Source organism: Castanea sativa, chromosome 9 (genome assembly GCF_040712315.1).
Source record: "Castanea sativa cultivar Marrone di Chiusa Pesio chromosome 9, ASM4071231v1".
Classification (NCBI taxonomy): Eukaryota; Viridiplantae; Streptophyta; class Magnoliopsida; order Fagales; family Fagaceae; genus Castanea; species Castanea sativa.
In genome coordinates this window covers 40,080,104-40,103,055 of record NC_134021.1, presented here as the reverse complement: position 1 = coordinate 40,103,055, position 22,952 = coordinate 40,080,104, and the positions used below count along the sequence as shown (strand labels likewise).

Here is a 22,952-nt window from a genome sequence, read left to right as displayed (position 1 = left end):
GTTTGTATAATCCAAGAGTTTTGTAATATATATTCATGTATTATGTGGAGGCACATGATTTTTAGTTATTGTTCATAAATGTGTTATAGAGCTCTGACTTGTAATGTGGAGATTTATGATTATATATTCTTATCCTATGGAAATGAAAGGAAAATACAAATCTCCTATAGTTTGATTTATCAAAAAGGAAAAATCTACAGGTACCCTTGGGTTGTATTTTTCATGCTTAAGACCCCTTTTGCGTTTGGGGCGTGATAGAAATCTAGGTCTCCGGTCACAATTTGAGGAATTATGCTCTGGTGCAATTGTGCTCTTGGCTGTGTAACCTAATACAGCCCTTAAAATAATCCTTTTATATGTCTAGGATTGTGAGAAAAGAAAGCTTAAACATATAATCACGGATTGGATGAAAAACAGACTCGAAAATCTGGGTTTCATAAATCTCGACAGATACCTTATCTGTCGAGCTGTTGTCGAGTCACGGGCTGGAACAGCTTTTCAAGTCTTGATAGATGCGAGTTGTCGAGCTTTAATGAACATCACTTCTCACTCTTGAATCTTGGATAGACTTGCATGGCTTTAACACTTAATCTTAAAACAATGTTTCTTGAAATATTAAACACATCCTAGATCTACCTAAATACAAGTAAAGTATGTTTTGTCAAAGGATTAGCCAATTACATAAAATAGTGACCTATGTTCCTAACATCCAATCACATATGTCCTAACATTAGAGATTGCTAACTAAGCAATTAATTAGGCAAGCCTAAGTATTTAACCTTACAAATAATGCATTCTAATTCTAAAGTTTCTCAACAATTTAATTTACAAGACATAGACTCCAATTTATAGACTTAAATCATGTCATTCAAAGTCTTTTCCTTTATCATAAGAAATCCTAACACTTTATGAATTTCTACCACAATATATACATACCATTTTCAAGAGACCCATGAAACAACAATATATATAACAATATCCACCATTACAAACCCCAAATGTAAATCCTCCACTAGCTCCAAATAAATAATGAAAATTAGATTTACCATATATTTCACATTAGCAAGCAAAAACCCCCAAATCTTTACCATGGGTAAACCTCAAAAGGCTACTATTGTACAAAATCCACAACCATTCACCAAGTATGTCCACCAAAACAAAACCCATATACATAAACACATGAATATCACTTCCAAAACTCATAAATGACATGAATATCATTATCAAAGATCAATATTCCCTTTTTCATCAATTCTGTAAAAGTTAAACCCTTCCAGACCATCAGAATATCCAGACTCATTTCTTCCCTTTGAATAGCAGATATAGCAATTTCTCTTGGATTTCTCAGTCTAAGTAGGAGACAATATACTTTGATGTTATTGATTATTTTTTGATTTAAAGAATCATCCCATCTCAATTGAAAATTAAAATACCTTAAATCCATTCTCAATCGCTCTTTTTAGTGGGGAGGAATTGTTTTCGTATCCTAGACTTAAGGAAAGGAAAAAAGTGCCCTATTTGCCTTTAAGTGAGAGGGGGGGGGGGGGGAGTGCCAGTTGTTTGTTTTCAAGTCTTGATAGTTAGCTCTCAGTCTTCCGGTTGAAAAACAACGTCGATGAAGACGTGTAGGTGCACTATTACGCGGTGGGGATTGTAACTTTCCGTGAATTTCCCATTTCTCACTCAACACCCGTCGAGCAGGGACGAAAGTCGGCCTTAGTGATCCGACGGTGCGGAGTGGAAGGGCTGTCACTCAACGGATCAAAGTTACTCTAGGGATAACAAGCTGATCTTCCCCAAGAGCTTACATCGACGGGAAGGTTTGGCACCTTTGATGTTGACTCTTTGCCACCTGGGGCTGTTGTATGTTCCAAGGGTTAGGTTGTTCGCCCATTAAAGCGGTACGTGAGCTAGATGAAGAGAACCTCTAGCAAAAGCATATAAAACCCATAAAAAAGGATTAGGAATTTTTACCTCAAATAAAAGGGATGAAGATGCTTAGAGGTTCTTAAGGATTTTTCCGATGATCTTGCCGGAAAAATGATGGTGGTGTGTAGTGGGTACCAGTTGGAGAGTGTGAGGGAGTGAGAGGAGTTTTTGTTGTGTTTGGGAGAAAAAGAGAAAGAAAAAGAGAATAAAGGGATGAGGCCGGCCAAAGAGAGTGAGGATATTTTGAAAATGAGTGATGGGGGATGATGGGGTAGGTGGGAGCACATGGGGCACTAAAATTTTGACTTTTTTTTTTCTTGACTGGGGCGTTACAACTGGTCTATACATGCCACTACTGGTTCCTTAAGCACCTTGGGAGGATCTGGCCATGGATTTTATACTAGGTCTTTCTCGAATCCAGCGAGGTATAGATTCTGTTTTTGTTGTAGTTGACAAGTATTCGAAGATGTCTCATTTCATAGCCTGTAGAAAGACCTCAGATGCCAGTCAAGTAGCCAATATGTTCTTCAAAGAAGTAGTGTGTTTGCATGGAGTGCCCAAATCCATTACGTTTGACCGTGATACGAAGTTCCTCAGTCACTTTTGGAGGACTTTGTGGAGATGGTTTGACACATCCCTTAATTACAGCAGCACTAGTCATTCTTAGACCGATGGCCAGACAGAGGTTGTCAACCAAATCTTAGGTAATTTATTCCGGTGCATTTCTGGAGAGAAGCCCAAGTAGTGGGATCTTGCCTTGTCTCAAGCTGAATTTGGTTACAATAGCACCATTAGTAGGAGCGCGGGTAAGTCCCTTTTTGCCATTGTCTATTGTGTGTCACCAAAACACGCTTTGGATTTGGTACCCTTACCTGAGCTTCCAAGAGTGAGCCAAGTAGTAGAAGATATAGCTGACTGCATTCAGGTAGTGCAAGAAGAAGTTAGGTAGAAACTTGAAGCTTTGAATGCTAAATACAAGGAAGCTGCTGATAAGAAGAGGCGTGAGAAGATCTTCAATGTTGAGGATTTGGTACTGGTCTACCTTCAGAAGGAGTGGTTTCCTATTGGTTCTTACAATAAATTGAATGACAGAAGTATGGGCCATTTCAGATTATTAAGAAGATCAACAACAATGCCTATGTGGTTGCTCTTCTACCAGAAATGAACATTTCTTCTACCTTCTATATTGCTGACTTGTATGAATATTACTGCCCTCTTGATGAGCTAGATACTGGGAACTTAAGGTCGAGTTCTTTCCAAGTGGGGAAGATTGATGTAGAGTAGACAACACATGCCTTCCTAGAGCAGTAGGGGCGCCAGAAGTCATAACGCAATATCAAAAGGGTGCCAGTAGAGGCCATCAGGGCAACAGTGTTGGAATTGCAAGAAATTTTGCAAGTTGAAGGAAATGACATTCTGATCCAGAGGGAGTTCATGTTGTTTACAGATCATCAGGTATGTCTTATGCACTAAAGAGTGAGTATCCCAACTGATCAGGTATGTCTTTTTTTTTTTCTTTTTCTTTTTTGTGAAGTTTTTCTTGCTATATCCCTCTCAGATCTCCCTTTAGTGCTTGAAATGAGATTAAAATAAAATAATTTGGAGTATTTTATATCTGTTACAATTGTGTTTGGTATTGTGAATGCTTACAATGTGGTGTGTTAGTAACGTTGTCATACAATAGTTGAGCTACTAGAAAAAAACATATATATATTTTTTTGTGATTTATGTTGTCTAGTTCTTGATATGACTCTCATAACTCTTAAGAATTTCTGAGGTTTTTTATTTTTATAAACCTTCCTCTTTCCTTTCTTGATTATTAGGAATTAAATTGAATATCAAAGTTCTTTGTTGTGGAATTGTATTCAGTCTCTACAAATAAGAAATTGCATCCTTAGAACTACAATACTAGTTTATAAGTGCCAAAAAACCTATTTTCTTTAATTCGCTTCTCTGCTTCAGTTCATGATGCAAGCATTTTTCTTACGATCTACAAAATTATGTGCAATTTCTATATGGAAATAGGATGCACAAGTTGGAGTACAAATAGTGCTATAAATTTATCTTTTCAGTAATCGCTTGGACTATCCTTTCTCTGTAGTTTTCTTCATAGATTATCAGCGGCTTTTAAGTGCCATGCCTTCTCGTAGGTTGAATACATCAAAGCTTATTAAAAATAGTGGTGAGTTCTTAAACTTGATTGTATTTGTACCTATTTTGATGAAATTCACTATGAATTCTTATACTCATCTCTGCTTTTTTGTTTCTGGCATAATGTTGCTTCTTGGATTTTCTTTTCTCTGCCATTCTTTTTCCTCTTATTATAAAGTTTTTCAACCAGTGGATTGGCAGAATATTTCCAAAATAAACTGGTGGACACAATACATTTTGTTAGGACATATGTGTTTCACTTGTTAGGAACATATGTCATTATTATATGTAATTGGCTAATCCTTTGACAAAACGCACTTTACTTGTATTTGGGTAAATCTAGGATGTATTTAATACTTCAAAAAACATGTTGTTTAAGTCTAATATTAAAGCCATGAGGATTGGACCAAGAAACAAGTGAAGAAAATGTGTTTACTAAAGCTGGACACTTGTGGACAACTTCTCGACAGCTCCTCGACACCTCTATCTATTGAGGTTTAATGAGACTCAACAGATACTATCTATCGAGGTATCTATCGAGGTTACGGAAATTCAGATTTTCAGATCTAATTTTTGGGCCAGGCTTTTGTATTTGTGTAGGGTTTCTTTTCTCACAACCCTAGACATATATAAGGCTTATTTTAGAGGCCGTCACATAAGAGAATACAAGGAGAACATATGCAAAAGGTGACCGAAGTCTTATTCTCTCTGGAAGAAGCTACTGCATCTTTGCGCCTTAGGGTTTTGTAACCAAGTGCTTCTTGATTTTCATTGTTGATGAAGTGAAGAACTTTGCAGTCAACATTCTTTTTCCTTAAGTTGGTGAGTGAGTCACGTACTGGGTACCTTCTACCGCAAGCTTCTAAATTTAGCAAAGCAGCTTCCTCATCCAGTTGTCCTAAAAAAGGTGTGACATGGACATAGATGGCTTTAGGAATTTTATTTATGGTGGTCACTAAGAAATTTAAATTACCACAATATTTTTCTTGGTACTATTTTTTAAGGAAAAATGAAATTAGAAATTATCTTTATTGAATTGGTTGAATGAGTTACAAATTTTATACTTGTATTTTATAATAGTTTTTTGTTGAATAATTTTTTCACTTGTTGTTGTCTGGTCTTGTATTGTTTTTGTTTGGTTTATGTTTGTTATTATTTGGGCTAATATTTATTATTGTTATTTAAGTCTTAAAAAAAAGGGATTAAAAATTATGTTTGTGGGTAGAATTAATTTTGGAGTAATGCTACATCTACAACATTTTTACAATAAATCTTATACAAAAAAAACTATTATTGGTGGGTAAAAAAATAATATTAGTACCTGGCCCAAATTAGAATCAATAACAGTTTACCACATTAGATTTGTTGCGAAATTATTATGAAAATGTTGTGAATGTAGTAGTACTACTCTTTTTTTTTTTTTTTTAACCCAAATTTTTGTAATTCTCAAGTCAAGGTGTTAAAATTTTTATTAGAGTAGTTATAATAAGTTAGTTTAGCATATAATATTGTTTTGGCAAGTGTATATATACATTTTTTTGCCGCCACTACACACGAAAATTCTAATGTTATATATCTACTTGAAATGTCTTTGAATGCCAGCTTATTTTTTATTTTTATTTTTATTTTTTTTTCCTTGTTTATACAGTTAGTTCCATTATTGGCTTCTGCACTTGAATTTTGGTTTATCTGCTGCTCTTGCTTTGGTTGCCTAGTTGAAAATAGGTTCCTGGCTTGCAACAAAAGAATTCAGTGCCAAGGTCATGCTCTTTTAGTTCCTTTACAAAATCCTTATTTTCAGATGTTATGTTGTCTGGTAATGATCTGGGTTGATTGGTTATAGTATATTGGACTTTTGATGATTTAGTTGTATATATTGGACTTTTGATGTATTTGGTTGTAATATATGGTTTTTGTGCATGATTGTAAAAAATAAAAAAAAATAAAAAAAAATATTATTTTGAAGGTTAAAAAACCCTTAAATAATCTTATTTATTAAGGATTTCACATGTAAATATTTTAACCTTTCGTAAATAAGGTTATTTATTTATAGGTCTCTTGACCCTAAAAATAAGATAAAGCACTTGCTTTGAATGCTACAAAGACTTTTAAAATTTTCATTTCGACGGTATAAAGTTCGAAGGTTATTAAGAGTCGATTCGACTCTTAAAATAAAAATAATTTTTCTTGAGATTCTTTAATATATTTTTCAAGGATTTTGACCGTCCAAAAAGTCAGTTTTCTTGCAGTGAACAATGTGTACGCTATTTTATTTGTTTTTATTGTACAGATCAACTCGGAGGTTCAATCAGATTAATTACGCACCGTATCGTGCTTCAAAGTTCAAACGATAAAAACTTTCCGAAAAGTAAAAATGTGATACACGTGAAATAGTCTTTACCAACGTAGCAAGTTTCGTATGAGCTTTTGCAATAAAATTACTGTTTATATTTCTATCTCTTGCATCAAGCATGGTATCAAGAATAAGTAAAACTGTTCTTTTTTAATTTTTTCTTATTCACGGTTATCTTTTTCAGAAAAAAAGAAGATATTATGCTATTCGTGCTTCAGACAATAGGAGTTAAATGTGATACACGAAAGATTGATTGTGACGTATTAAAACTACTCGATCTCTAGCTGGAAGAATATTGAGTCTTAACTTGTTTTGTAACTCAAGTTTGATTAAGCTGTGTGCATGAGCAACGAGCCAATTTATTTCATTTTATCTATTTCCACCATCATTTACTAAGGTGAGCCTGGTATTGTTTTTCCCCAAAAAAAAGTGAGTCTGGTATTTGATATACAAAATTTAACTTATTTTCACGGTCAGTTTGTTATAGTTTTTTATTTTCCTATAAAAAAGAGAGTTTACTATAGCTTTTTAAAACTATATTTATTTCATGCGTGGTTGTAATTTTATTCAACTTAATTTTTGAAGAAAATAACAAATGAAAATAAGCTGTACCAAATGATTCCTACTGGGATAATTTTTTCCATAAAAGACCGAAAAATAGGTTAAATGATACATTAAAAAAAGGCTGGTTCCTTTATAGTATATTTACGCATAGCAAGTTTGGTATGGTATAGTGCATTTTTGCAATAAGATCAAAACTGAGGTGGGGGTTTTGATTGGATATGGGTGTATGGCAATTATGCGTTGGTAAAGATTTATTTAGAAAAGAATTTTTTTTTTGGTTTTTCTAAGAAGAAAAACAAATTTAATAATTGTAAATCCCTAATTATCATTTAAGTTGCTATCACATGTGATATGTATGCATGTTTATTTCTTTTCATTGCTTTGGACCAATGAAAATTAATTTTTTTAATTGATTAAAATTATTCTTATCAAGGACCAGTTAAAATCAATTAACATTAATTGTATGCTCAAGTCTATCTTAATTAACATTGAATTTTCATCGGTAGCAAAATAGAGTGTCAACAAGGATAAGTGGTTGTTTGCTAGACCTATCAGAATTCATATGACTTTATATATATATATATATAATACCATTTGGATTTCTCACTGAAATAATTTAACATTTCTTTTAAGTAATAAGTTTTTTCCATTCATTTTGTTCATTCACTTGTCTAAAAAGAAAAAGTAAAAGTTATTGAGCTTTTTTTTCTTTTCTTTTTTTGAATTCTAGTCATTGAGCTTAATGGACCACATACAATGCTTTTAGTTGTCACTACGGCTTCCAGTAATTAATTTTAGCCCTTATCAACAGCTGTGTCCGTTTTCTGTTGTTGATGTCTTTTTTGCATGTTTAAAAACTGGTCGTATTATACGTTCAAGATTACATGTGTTTAAACACATGTTTTCAGTTTTTAAATAATATTACACACTTTTTCACACACTTTTTCACCTATACATATTTCCAAAAAACACATACAACGTTATTAGAACAATGTTACTAAATGGCCCCCATAGACTCAAGGTTTCATCTGAGGTTTAAAGGTGGGGGTGTTAAAGATATTATAGCCCAAGATGCTCATATATATTTTAGGCCCATGTTCTCTACAACAATGACACTAATCTTAGGTTAGTTTAGAATTAGGCTAAAATTCTCTAGTATATAAATCTTACATTATTTTAGTCAAGAAGGAAGGAATGAAGGAAGGCAACACAGTAAAGAAGAAACAACAAGAAGGCAGTTGCAATAATGTAAAACCAGACCAAAATGACAAAGTTTATGAGAAAAGGAAGAAAGGGAAGTTAAAATCAAACGGTGACTTTTCACTTAAGTGACTTGCACGTGAGATGGTTGGCACGTGTGATTGATTAAGTTCTATACAACTGTCAATTATTGATTGATTAGGAAGTTAGTTTGTTAAGAGTTAGTTAGACTTGATTTCTTTCCCTCCTTTCTCTGTAGCGTGTATATAAGGTAGAGCCTTAGTGTAAATTAAACAATCTTTTCCATTTAATCAATTCAAGAGAATCAATTTTTCTCAGCAATTTCTAGAATCTTTTCTTTAACATGGTATCAGAGCTTCAATAGCTCATCAATGGCTTCCGCTTCCAACACTGCTTCAGACTCTGAAACCCTTCCCACCAATACTTCTAATACTGCAAATCATAGATCATCCAATCAAGCATCTTCAATGGATGATGTGAATACCAATCCTTCAAGCCCTTATTTCATTCCACTATCAGATGTTGTTCTGGTTTCCTAACCATTGATTGGTCCATAAAATTACCTCAGTTGGTCAAGGGCTATGTTTCTATCTCTGAGTGGTAGAAACAAATTTGGTTTTCTTGATGGTTCAATTCTTACACCTGATCTTTCTCATCCTTTGTACAATGCGTGGCACAGAGCAAACACCACAATTCTTTCATGGATGGTGAATTCTTTGAGCAAGGATCTTGCTACCAGTGTCATGTACATTCACACTGCAAGGGATTTGTGGATTGATATGCATGATAGGTTTTCACAGCCCAATGTTCCAAGATTCCTTGAGATTCAGAAGGAAATTTTGAAGCTTTCACAAGGTTCCTTATTGGTGACTTCTTATTTCACCAAATTTAAGATTTTGTGGGATGAACTTGTGCATTATCAATCTTTCTCTACTTGTTCTTGTGTTTGTACCTGTGGTTCTCAACGAAATCAACTAAATGCTCAACAAAAGGATCAAGTTTTTTGTTTTTTTAAAAGACTCAATGACAGCTATTCCACTATTACTAGTCAAATCTTGATCACTAAGCCACTACCTGCTTTGAATAAAGCCTTTTCTTTGATCTTATAAGAGGAAAAATACAGGCAAGTTGGTCAAGCTGATTTGGTCATTGAACCAATAGCTCTGTATGCTAATAATTCTAATCCTAAGGGGTTTCAAGGCCATCAGGGCTGGAATCAGGGTGTGAATCATGGGAACTTATTGTGGACTTATTCAAAGAAGGGTAATTCAAAGAAAGAGAGGCTTGTGTGCACTTATTGTGGACTTATTAGTCATGTAGCTAATAAGTGCTACAAATTGCATGGATATCCTTCAGGCTATAAACACAAAGGGAAGGCATCTGCTAATCAGGTTTCTAGCAATGGAAATCTTGGAAGTTTGTTTTGCAACAACGGTGGTTTTGGGAATTTTTCTTCTCAGCCTATGCAAGGTTTTCCTAATCAACCTAATTTGATGCACTGCTCACCACAACATCTAGGAGCATAGCCTCAATTGCCCATGTCACAATCACTATTTAGTGCACCTCAGTCTCCTATCACCCAGAGTTAGTGTGAACAACTGCTTTCCTTCCTTGCTTCTCAGTCTTCCAAGGAAGATAATGCATCTCAGACTTCTCACCAGGCTGCCTCAGTCTTGTCTCCACTGACCAATGTTGCTGCTGCAGCTAGCACCAGCTCTTCCATGCCTTATTTTGCCAATTTTTCAGGTAATCCTTTTTGGTTACCTCCCAATCCTTCTCATTCCATTTTTTCTGCTCGTATAGTTGATAGGCATGCTTACAAATCCAATGACTGGATCATTGACACTGGTGCCACAGACCATATGGTCCACTCAATGTCTTACTTGTCCACAATTACATCCACCATTAACACCTTTGTCTATTTGCCCAGTGGAGAAAAGGCTTTAGTTACTCATATAGGCATAGTTCATATCTTAGAACATCTTACCCTTTATGGAGTTCTATGTGTTCCATTTTTTACTTTTAATCTCATATCTGTTAGTCAAATCACTAAAACACTATTTTGTTGTTTTGTGTTCCTTGGTTCTTTTTGCTTTATCCAGGTTCTGGCCAATTGGAACATGATTGGACTGGGTAAAGCATCAAAAGGCCTTTACCTGCTACAACACAGTTTTCCATCATTATCTGTTCTTGTTGCTTCTTCACAAATACCTGTTTCAATTCCTTCTGTCAATCTTAATTCTGTCAATACTAATTCTAGCAATGCTGACTTGTGACTTTTTTGTTTAGGGCATCCTTCTTATGCAAAACTATCATTACTAAATAAACTTGTATCTGGTTTACAATCTAATAAGACAATCTGTTGAGACATTTGTCATTTTGCCAAACAAAAGAGATTGTCTTTTCCTATTAGCACTCATGTATCTCATTGTGTTTTTGATCTTGTGCATTGTGATCTTTGGGGACCCTTTTCAATTCTCACTATTGAGGGTTACAAGTACTTTCTTACCGTTGTGGATGATTACTCTAGGTGTACTTGGGTTTATTTACTTAAATTTAAGTCAGAAACACAAGCTCTTATTGAACAGTTTTCTATGATGATTGAAACTCAATTTGGTGCAAAAATTAAGTGTCTTAGAAGTGATAATGGCATAGAATTCTTTATGAAGGAATTTTTCAAATCAAGAGGCATCTTGCATCAATTATCTTGTGTTGAAACTTCTCAACAAAATGCAATTGTTGAGAGGAAGCATCAACACATTTTAAATGTTGCAAGAGCTTTGAGGTTTCACTCTTCTTTGCCTCTGAAAATGTGGGGTGATTGCATTCACACTGCAATCTATCTCATCAATAGGCTACCCTCAAAGCATTTGCACAATAAAACTCCTTACGAAATTCTTTTTCAAACACCTCCTTCATATGGCCATATTAGGACTTTTGGTTGTCTATGATTCACTTCTACTCTTTGTCAAAATAGACACAAGTTTGCACCAAGAGCTAAAAAGTGTGTTTTCCTAGGATATCCAAGTGGTATTAAAGGGTACAAGGTTATGGACTTAGAAACTAACTCCATTTTTGTTTCTAGGGATGTGATCTTCTATGAAAATATTTTTACTTTTGCTTCCATTTCTCCTTCATGCATGGTGACTTGGATGAGGAAGTTCATATGAGTCTTCCACCTGGTTTTCACAGCAAGGGGGAGTGTGTTTCTAATCCTAGTTGTGGTCCTTTGTTTTGCAAACTCAACAAGAGTCTTTATGATTTGAAACAGGCTTCGCGGCAATGGTTTGCCAAGTTTTCTTATACATTGTTGAATTTTGGCTTTGTTTAATTCAAGGCAGACTACTCTGTCTTTACCTACACTAAAGGTTCTTCTTTCATTGTTTTATTAGTATATGTAGATGATATTTTGCTTACTGGAAATGACCCTAGTTGTATTACTGACTTGAAGCATTTACTTGATACTAAGTTTGGCTTAAAAGACTTGGGGTTTTTGAAGTATTTTTTGGGTCTTGAAGGTGCTAGAAGTGATAGGGGTATAAGCCTAAACCAAAGAAAGTATTGCTTGGAGATTTTGCAAGATATAGGCTTCTAGGGGTCTAAACCAATTAGAACTCCTATGGAACAAATTTGCATCTTTCAAAGGATGTAGGTAAGCTTCTTCCAGATGCAAGTCAGTACAAAAAGCTGATTGGGAGATTGCTCTATCTTACTTTGATCAGACCTGACATCACCTATGCAGTGCATAGGTTGAGTCAATTTCTAGTTGAACCAAGAGAGCCTCATATGTTGGCAGTCAATAGGGTACTGCAGTATTTGAAGGGTACACCAAGCAGAGGCTTGTTCTTCTCTAGCAGCTCAAATATGCAAGTTAAATCCTTTTGTGATGCAGATTGGGCAGACTGCCATGATACCAAAAGATCCATCACAAGCTATAGTGTGCTTTTAGGGGATTCTTTAATCTCTTGGAGGTCCAAAAAGCAAAGCACAGTCTCTAGGTCTTCAGCAGAGGCAGAGTACAAGGCAATAGCTACTACAACCTGTGAAATTGTTTGGGTTCTTCAATTATTGAGAGACTTAAGGTTTGATCATCTAAGTAGTGCTCAGCTATTTTGCGACAACCAAGCTACGTTGCATATTGCAACTAATCCCGTTTTCCATGAAAGAACAAAGCATATAGAAGTTGATTGTCATTTGGTGAGAGACAAGATAACAGAGGAAGTGATTAAAACATTTTATGTTTCAAGCCATTTTCAAACACCAAACATCTTTACCAAAGCTTTAGGACTTCCAGCTTTTAACAGATTGGTCACTTGCTTGGGGTTAATTAATATCTACTCACCAAGTCTTAAGGGTTCAACTAGTCAAGTCATTGATCTTGTGGATCATGACTTGAGGGGGAGTGTTGAGATTTTAGTCAAGAAGGAAGGCATGAAGGAAGGCAACACAGTAAAGAAGAAAAAACAAGAAAGCAATTGTAGTAATGTAAAATCAGACCAAAATGACAGAGTTTAAGAGAAGAGGAAGAAAGGGAAGTTAAAATCAAACGGTGTCGTTTCACTTAAGTTACTAGCACATGAGATGGTTGGCACATGTGATTGATTAAGTGTTGTACGGCTGTCAATTACTAATTGATTAGGAAGTTGGTTTGTTAAGAGTTAGTTAGACTTGATTTCTTTCCCTCCTTTCTCTGTAGCGTGTATATAAGGTAGAGCCTTAGTGTAAATTAAACAATCTTTTCCATTTTAATCAATTCAAGAGAATCGGTTTTTCTCAGCAGTTTCTAGAATCTTTTCTTTAACAGATTCATTATAATATAACTTGAATAGCAAAGATGTGGGCGTTAATTAGCTCTACTAGTAAAATCTTTTATTGTCAAATAAAAGATTTAGGGTTCCAAATATGTATATATCAAAAAACCAATGGGTTTGAAGCCCGCCTATATCAAAAACCAATTGGTGTCTTGATCGGATAATAAAGATCGAGCAATTATAATGAAGTGAATGTCATAGGTTAAAAATTTATTTCATCTATCAAAAAAGAAGAGAATAGCAAAGATGAAGTTGTTAAGGGCTTTTCCTTGTGGATGTAAGCTATTAGCTGAACTATAACAAATATTTTCTTTAACTTTTCTCTTATTATTCTTTCAATCACTCAACAACTGTAGCAATTGTGAAATAAGAAAGAAATACTACTCATGCCACAATCCAACTCTTATTTGTCTTAGACAAGCTTAATTTAAGAAATCACATACATCTCTTGACTTATTTAGACTCACAAGATTAAGGCAAGAGAAAGTGCATGGCATGGCTCTCGATGTTCCTTAGGCATTCCATGCCTAGTGTCATAAGAAAAGACCGAAGAAACTCTTCAGGTACCATTTATTTGGAAACTATAAGAGGTATAAGAATCCATGCACGTAACAAAAAAAGCACATTCATTAAGATACTATTTACTAGGGATAAGTTAACTCTAGCTGCGTGAAGTTGGCTTGACTGAGAACCAAGTTTGGATGCCAGTTAAAGCAAGCTCTAATAATATGCCAAAAAAGGCTGGAATCGACCAGGGGCTATCGAAATAGTCATGATAGAATCGAAACATTCGACTCTTCAATGTTTGATGATGCTTGTCGATGTCTGCTCTTACATCTGAATATATATTGTAGTTTGGAACCAAGTTGGTGCCAAGCTCATTGAAGATTTTAGCCACTGCCTGGTCGCTGCCTAGGAAGTTTTGGAGTACCCCCGCTTTCCTTAGCTCCATAACATGGTCGGCATGATTCATGAGTGAATTAAGAAAGCATAGGTAAGAAGTGATCTCATAATTGTTGATGAAGTCAGGACACATTTCAAAGGCCATCAAATTGAAAAACTTTTGCCCTGTTGAGTTGTCCACTTTCATCTTTGGAATGGTAAGATATCCAATGAAACATGAACGAGTATAAGAAATGTCATTTAAGAAGGTAGTTTTACAAGGCTTCAACCAGATCCCTGCATGTTGAAGGTCCTGTACATTGCGATAGGATTGCCAATCTTTCTTTGAATTCTCTTGGCTGCTGCTATCAACCTTTTTTGGAATTGGATTATCCAAGAGACTCGTCCACAGAAGGTGGAGAAGATGGGTGGGCTTCCTTTCTCCATCCATTGATAGTCTTTGTTCATGGGGGGTCTCCTTTGAATGAAGGCTCTCCCCTTTCTTGCTTTCTGCTTGATGCCCCTCTGATTTTTTATCAGACACGTTTTTAATGAAAATATCAATCGATTCCTTCAACTCTTTTTTCTTCACACTCAACTTCATCAACCATTTCAGGAGACGATAAGGAAGTTGGTTCTCCAGCAAAAACAAATCCTGTTGTCCAAGGAATGCACAGTCATGTTTTATATTCAAATTTTCGAAAGTATTATTAGTAGCGCAGTATATGTATTGAAGTACTGCACAGCCATCCAGGAACAAAATCCAAGCGAGGCCCTTATCAGGGTAGTCTTTAGCCGCGTCCTCCTCGTAGTATTCCCTCAGTTCCTTGATGTTTTCCTCAACCTTCTTGTATAATTCGTCTATAGCCTTGCCGCTTTCTTTGATGAACTCAGAGGCCAATATAAGCTTGTACTTCTCTGCTAACTGGTATTTTGGTTTGCCATAATGGATAGGACCAAGTGATACTGCTCTTGGCTCATAGTACTTCTTGAAACCCTTGTTCTCTCGCAGCAAGAATGCAAACTTTTGTATCTTTTGTATCTTTGGTATTGCGTTTGGAGGTTTAGTCTTCGCAATCTCTCCTGCCTCCATTACCATTTTAAACATCGACTCCGTGGAGGGCAGTGATTTGTATTGACGAACTGCTCTGCGTCTTATCCCCTGCAGCAATGACAAGTTAGTCTTGGCTGCTGCGTGTTTCACCAAACTTTTCTGTTGTCATGTGTGGACTCAACACGTGTGGAATCCAGCCCTATGCGAGAAGGAGAATATATATACAGGATGTACGGTGTATTTTCTCTTCTAAAGCAATTTATGTTCTTGTTTTAGTATTTAATACGTGCTTGGTGGTACTTTGAAACTTTGGTTTAAGAAATTTGGGACGGTTGCTTTTATTCGAAAATTATAGTTGGGATTAAGTATACACTTTTCCGAAGCAGCAATATTCTAGAACTTGATAAACATACAAGCTTGGAATTTAATTGGCCAGATATATAGAAAATATATATAATATATATATATATATATATATATATATATATATATTTTGTTGTTATGGTTCCCATCTTCATCTAGTAATTTAAAAGAAAAAAATTGTCATTTTTTAGTGAAAAAGGAAAGAATTGTTATTGGATTTGTGTTTCAACTACACGGAAATTGGAAACAAAAAACGCAGATGTTATTGAAATCAATGATGAGGAGTTAGTATTATGGGTGTGATTAATTTCTCCCAATTAAACAAAATTTTCCCCCTCAACAGTGCAATAGTGAAGTATGAATGAAGATGAAATGAATATGAAATTTTATAAGGTATTGATCATGTCGCAGCAAGAATATAACCTTTTGTATCATTGGTGTTGGAGATTGACCACTGCTGGTTTCCCCTGCTTCTCTTATGACAATGTTCCTCCGATACAGTTCCTCCATGTTCTAGTATTTAATTTATACTTGATAGTACGTTGAAACTCTGCTTTAGAAATTTAGGACTTTTGCATCTTTTCTGTTGGTGAGCAAGAATTTTTGAAACACATAGATGCAAAGAAATTACAACAACAGAAAAGCAGCTGAAAAGAGCAGCAGCAAACACCACTTACTGTCTAGACCACAAACCAACTACAACATGTTAAGGGCCATAATATATATATATAGCACTTACATCTTCTTCTATTCGAATATTTAAAAGTTGGGAATATGCAACTATATTTTATGTGTTTACAAAAATGGGTTGAACAATTCATGAATCTGAATGATTAGGGTTTTTTGTTGTTGAATATTTTGTTCATTTGTTGTGAATTAATTTGTCTATTCTTGTTGTTGTCTAATCTTTTATTTTTTATTTAAAGGGTTAAAGATATGTTTGGGGCCCAAATTATTTTTGTATGGAAATGCTATGTCTATAGTATCTTCACAACAATTTTGCAACAAATTTTAGGTGACAAGTTGTTATTGATGGATAAAATCTAATGACAGTGGTAAGCTTAATTTAAAACCAATACCAACTTGCTATCTAGTATTTGTGTGAAATTATTGTAAAAATGCTATAGACATAACATTAATATATTTTTATTGAACCCAGATTCTTGAGATTCTCAAGTTAGGCTATTCAATAATTTTTTGTAGGCGCAAAAAAATAATCTAAAAAAATTATATATATATATATACACACTAAGTTTTTTTTTTTTTTTTTTTTTGGCAATTCACTTGTTAAATTTAGATATCTTATATAGCAAGAAAAAACTTTTCCGGTTAAAATTTAATCTATCAGATATGTAAAAATAAAATATAAAAGACTGAAACTTGCATATGGCCTTCATTACGTTGTATACTTTTCTGAATAACTGCAGACAGTGACTCACCTTATGTCCTTTACCTGTTGAGCAAGTTTGGTATAAAATGTGCCCAATTTCTTACTTGGTATACTTTTCTGAATAAACTATAGATAGTGACTCACTTTATGTCCTTAACCTATTGAGCAAGTATGGTATAAAATATGCCCAATTTTTTAAGGCCAAGACTCAGATACAATACTTAAGATACTTGAGCAAGTGTTATTCCTTAAGTTCTTTTCTTGAGAATCTGTCATATGGTTTTTTTCTTATAGGATGGAAGTGTATTTTTTAGTTAAGTAGCCATATGGCAGAATCTTAAGAAGAAACTTAAAGAAAAACACCTAAGGTACTACATATAAGTTTTTTTTTAGTTTCTTAATATACCACATACGTGAAAAAAGAAATTATTGTACCTTTTTTTTTTTTTTGGATAAAGTTCAACCTATGGCGTTCGCTTTTGATGATTGTATTCATTATCATCAGACCAAGACACCAATTGGATTTTGGTGTAGATGAGGATTGAACCACATATCTTTTTTTTTACAATTAGAGACTTTACCAATTGAGTTAACAAGAACCTATCATATTATTATACACTTGTTAGTGTATTTTGTTTATACATGTCACCTATTTCATGTGTTAAATATATCACCTATTTCATATGTTTTTTGTTAGATTCTAAGGCCTTAGGGACTAATGTATTAGAACTTTAATATGTAATGTCTTGGCAAACCATGATCAAAACATAGAGTCTAAGTTTAGGCTTGCTCAAAGTATGTTTAATTGTAAAATTGGAATCGAGTGATTGCATAAATTATTGGACAAATTCTGCAAGGCTCAATTGATCGAAAATTAGATTCGATCAATCAAGAATTGTGCAGAATTAATTTTCTGCAGAATTTCCAATTCAGCCCAAGCCCATTTGACGTATAGGGTTTTATGTTTTAGTTCACATATAAAAAGAAAAACCCTAGCTACATTTTAGAGGTCTTTTTGTGTGCTGTATGTTGAATCTCTTATGAGATCTAGAGGTATTTACCTTCATACACACTTAGGGTTATCAAGATCAAGATTCATGTCAAGAACTTGGTGATCGCTTCAGTTGCTACTTAAAGAACTTAAAGAAGTTCTAAAAATTTTGAGTGGAGTCTCAAAGTCACGAGTTGGAGAACTTGTGGTTGTAGTGGATCAAAGGAAAAAGTAGTTCGTGGACTCGAAGTTGTCATGTGGTCATGGTAATAAGTTTTCTACTCGAGGTAGCAATAGGATGTTATTGGTCTAAGTTCTATGAATTTTTTTTTTAAAATAACTATAAAATCCAAACAATATTATTAGTTAGCCAACGTTTCAAACAAATTTGGTTTCTAACAAATCGAACCCTTTAGACTCGATTTTGGACTTGTAAATCGAGTATATTGCACTCGGTTTTCCTGTTCTGCCATCAGCTAAGGTGGACAAAGTGTGCACGTAGGCCTAGAAATCGAGTTCAATGCACTCAGTTTTGGGTCACAAAAATCAAGTCCTTTAGACTCGATTTAGTTTGATGGAAACCAAGCCCTTCGAACTCGATTTCATTTTAGCCATCACATTTAACAGTTAACTAAAATACACTCAAAACACACTGAGTCTCTTGCTCTTCAAACCCTCCTCACTCTTCAAACCCTCCTCACAGTCCCTCATTTTCACTCTTCAAACCTCGCACCCCTCGTCACTCTTCAAACTCTCACTCTCACTCTTCAAACCCTCACTCTCACTCTCCTTCAAACCTCGCGCTGCGCCACTGCTCAACCTCATCACTCTTCAAACCCGCGACCAGACAAAAAATTGAGTCTATTATACTCGATTTCTAATAAATAGATCCACGTGACCAGGCACGTGAAATTAGAAGGTGGTGGTTCAGACACCAGAAACTCGAGTCCTTTGGACTCAATTTTGGAAAACGAGTCCAATGAACTCGATTTACAAGTGGACATACAGCTAGACAAATTGTCCACCTCAGCTGTTGGCGCCATGGGGAAATCGAGTCCTTTGGACTCGATTTGTTAGAAATCCAAATTGTTTCAAACGTTGCCTTACTAATGATATAGTTTAGATTTTATAGTTACTTTATCAAAAACGCCAAGTTCTATTGTACAAACTTCAATTCTTTCACAGTGGATCTATTTTACCTTGAGGATAGTTAGGTTAAATCCTCCCTAGGTTTTTTACCAGTTTGGTTTTCCTAGGTCATCAAATCTTTGTGTTCTTTACTTTTCGCATTATATTTGTTTTACACATATTTGTTTAACCTAGTTTTAATTAACAAACTTGTTAATCATCTTGGCTTAATATTAGGTTAAGCATATTATGTTAAGGGGTCTAAAACTTTACATTTTTTTTTAGAGAATTTCAATGTATAGCATCCGCTCCTGATGATAGCTCATTATTATCAGACCAAGACACCAATCGATTTTTGATGTAGACTGGGATTGAACTTCAAGTCTCTTATTCAACCATCAAAGACTTTATTAGTTGAGCTAACTGAAACCCACCACCTATTTCATATGTTAAATGTGGATATATTTTTTTTAAAAAAATATGGATAATATATGCGAAATTATAAACATTGTGTACAAAGTGTACATTTTTTTGAGAAGAAAAAACTCAAGTGTACATTAATGAGCATGTAATAATATTTTTAAAATAAATTTTTACTATAAACTTAGTTGTAGTTTAAAACTACAGCTCCCATTTAAGAAATTAACATGATTGCATATTTCGAAAATCTTACCGTTAAATTACATGTTATTTATGTTTTTAACACACATCCCAAATTTGTGTCAGTCGAATGTTATTTACTATTTAATCTATAAACTTATTTTTATGCATAATTTTAAACTAAAAAAACTAAATATTTGAATATTTGAATCTTGATTGATAACATAATTAATTATTAATTGTTTATATTCTAGAAATTTTACTTGTACGAAGGATATAAAAAGAAAATGTAATCTAATGATAAATTTGTCAAGATTTATATCCAATAAAAAATATTGAATGAAGTTATAATTTTAGGTTATAATTAAGTTTGTTACCGAATTTCGTTCAAATTTTGAACGTGGACAAAAATTTAAAAGAAATTGAAACTCACTTAAGGCTTTTGGTTATAAGGTACACTTTTCTAAATAAACTATTGGTAGCGGACTAGATGTCTTTCCCATTGAGTAGGTTTAGTATTAAACATACTGAATTTCAATGAATGCTTCGTTTGTTTCAATGTAAAATATTTGCAAAGGTAAAATATTCTATCTGTAAAATATTTGCAGGAAAATATTTTTATTTTACAATGTTTGGCAATGTATATGAAAATGTTGTGTAAAATATTTTCTAGTGTTTCGCACAACGTAAAATGAAAATAAAAAAAGGGTAAAAATTTAAAACTGTACTAGGACATCACCACCAATGGCTAAGGTTGAATCTACAAGTTCAAAATAATGAATGACATTGATTGTGATTGTTTAAGGGATACAATGATAAATTGTACTAAGACATCACCGATGATTAAAAAAGTTAATCTACTTATACTACCACTTCTTTGAGCTTTAGCTGAAGCTTGTAAATCATCTTGTAAACTTCTTTTGTTGTAGAAAGCTGTGGAGAGAAAATGTGTAATTAGCTAGTGCATAGAATTTTGTGGAATAAGCAATTGATCAAAACAAGGAGACAAGCACACAATTATATTAAGTATATCACTAATTAACCTTTCAATGAATATATATATATATATATATATTCATTGATTTAGGTAAAAATGTGTAAGTTTCAGGCTAGCATCCAAGTTGTATCATTCAATCAAAACAATGACCACAAAATGACCATTAACTGTTGGATCCTTGCATCATCATAATTCCAGCCACATTTTTTATTTGAGTGGTATAACAATAAGAAATTGGAGTTGGCTAGATAAATTCTATACTTATAAAAAATGAATAGTTCAGCTCAACTGATGCTGTAGCAATGGGCTGGTCAGAGAAGAATTATGCACAATTGTACCCCAAAACTAGTCTTTTGGTCCCTACTCAATTCAATAAGACTATTTGGTCCAATAAACCTCCAAGGTAACTGACTGTATGTGGTAGATAGATTACTGAAAATTGACAGCTCAGGGTATCACAAGATTTCCTTACCATCTCTCTATTACTCTGACTTGCCCCTTTAATCTTTCTCTCTCTCATCAATCTAAAGATTAAAGGGGCAAGTCAGAGTAATAGAGAGATGGTAAGGAATTCATATGATACCTTGAGCTGTCAATTCTCAATAATCTATCACATCTAGCCAAAACTACAATCTGTGAAAATTTTCTACAACCAACTCAATGGCCTACAAAAATTAATAAAACAATAGTAATGAAGAGAGAGAGAGAGAGAGAGAGAGAGAGAGAGAGAGAGAGAGAGAGAGAGAGAGAGAGAGAGAGAGAGAGAGTATTTTCATTTAACAATCTCCCCATTGTTAAATGAAAGCTCATAATCAACCGTCAATATTTCAACCTAATAGTTTAGGTAATCCAAAGAGAGTATCTTGTCCTTAATGGCCTATTTCAAAATATTTCTCAACACAATAGAACCTGCAAAATATATCTAGACAAAATATAACATTATCAAAATACTAATGAAGCCAAAATATAACATTATTCCATAATAACTCCAAAACATGTCAATTAGTGTTCCATAATTATTAATAACCTAAACAATACCATGGTACCACTAATATGTTTCACACAACGTATCCAACAACTTCAAGTTAGAAGGTTTTGTTGAAAATTTTCTCCAACCAAAGCTTTCTCATCCTATCATTTTTAGCCATAAAGGCTCTTCTTGCCTTTTCATCATTAACCAAATAATCAAAAGCTTCATCAAGCATGTCTTCTTCAAAGCCTTCAACATTCATCACTACTTTATGAAGCTCATTTGTACTAAGAGCTATAACAGCTACTGCAATCTGTTTGAGTTGTTCAGTCATCTCATTAAAAGGACTATCTTCGTTCATAGCTACATAAGTTCTCTTTCCATGGCTCCTTCCTTTAGATGAAGTTCCATTGGCAGCTTCATGGGTATCTTTTTGCTATGTATCAAAGTCAACTTCAAATTCCAGATTTTGAATGTCATTCTATGGGGTCTCATTTTCAACCAATAGAGAACGTTCACTCCATTGCTTTGAAAAGCCACCAATTGCCATGGCCTTACCAACAACAATAGTCATCTCATCATATTGTTCATTTTTTTTATTTAAATATGGGGCATGAGTGGGATGAGCCTATTCAAAGAAATATGACAATGTCAATAAATTGGATGATTTAGTATAATAAATGTATAAATCATTATTGATCCTCAACAAAAAAAAAAAATGAAGCTCATTTATATAAATTTCATACTAGCACTGCAGCATCATAAGTTTGCTTGTCACAGGTGATCATTTTCAAATTATCATCCCAACCAAATCCACTTTTTTTTTCCCGAATCTCCTAAATGAGTTTCCACTCTTTTCTAACTGTATGAAGACGGTTATGCACATGTGATGCATGACACTCTATATTAAACTTCACACCAATTTCTTTTGCCACTTTGTCAAGGGATTGAGGCTTATATTTGTTTGAGGGCTTGTTGTCTTGTTCAACCTCAACAACCAACATTTTTAACAGCATATCACACATTGGTTGTGTCCACCTAAGTTGAGATCCTGGTTCTTTCCCCTTGTTCTTGGACATTGCTATAGCCAAAAGAACAATCTAATGAATCCCAACCATTATGATAATAACAATATAAAACATTATTACAAAAATAAAACCTAAAACTATGGAACAAAAAATTCATCATCCAAAAACAATGCAAAGCCATGTTAACTTGAACTTGAGGAACCAAATAACAATTTTAATTGTTTTCCCACAAAAATATTCAATTATTACATTTTAAAAAGTGTACAAGATATCCACTTATGCTCTGTTAGCAACCAAATACAAAACCAAATAAAGTTGATAGTACATAATCATAGAAAGCTGTAATACATCATCAACAAATAACTCCAAACAGCTTATACTGAATAAATTTATGCATGTCTCCTAATTATGTAGTCAGCTCACATTGCTTGACATATCTCATCCCTCCTATTATTCCACTCTCTACTTTCCACTATAGCTTCGCGTCGACTAGGTTGGACTCAATCACTACACTCTATCT

General features: G+C 34.1%; 1 protein-coding gene across 1 annotated transcript; it reads right to left on the bottom strand.

Moving 5' to 3' along the window:
- Positions 1–13,460: 13,460 nt before the first annotated feature.
- Positions 13,461–15,945, bottom strand: LOC142609478 (UPF0481 protein At3g47200-like). The gene is made up of 2 exons (XM_075781071.1): positions 15,752–15,945; positions 13,461–15,073 (listed from the first exon to the last, which is right to left on the bottom strand). The coding sequence occupies exons 1-2, from the start codon at positions 15,836–15,838 to the stop codon at positions 13,691–13,693; spliced, it is 1,470 nt and encodes a 489-aa protein (XP_075637186.1). The 5' UTR covers positions 15,839–15,945; the 3' UTR covers positions 13,461–13,690.
- Between the last annotated feature and the right edge of the window lie 7,007 nt (positions 15,946–22,952).

Bases quoted from the DNA above. Each gene is read 5' to 3' on its own strand.
- LOC142609478 (XM_075781071.1), bottom strand. From the start codon at position 15,838: ATGGAGGAACTGTATCGGAGGAACATTGTCATAAGAGAAGCAGGGGAA. The intron at 15,074-15,751 runs GTTATATTCTTG...TCATTGCTGCAG, and splicing joins CAACACCAATGATACAAAAG to GGGATAAGACGCAGAGCAGT.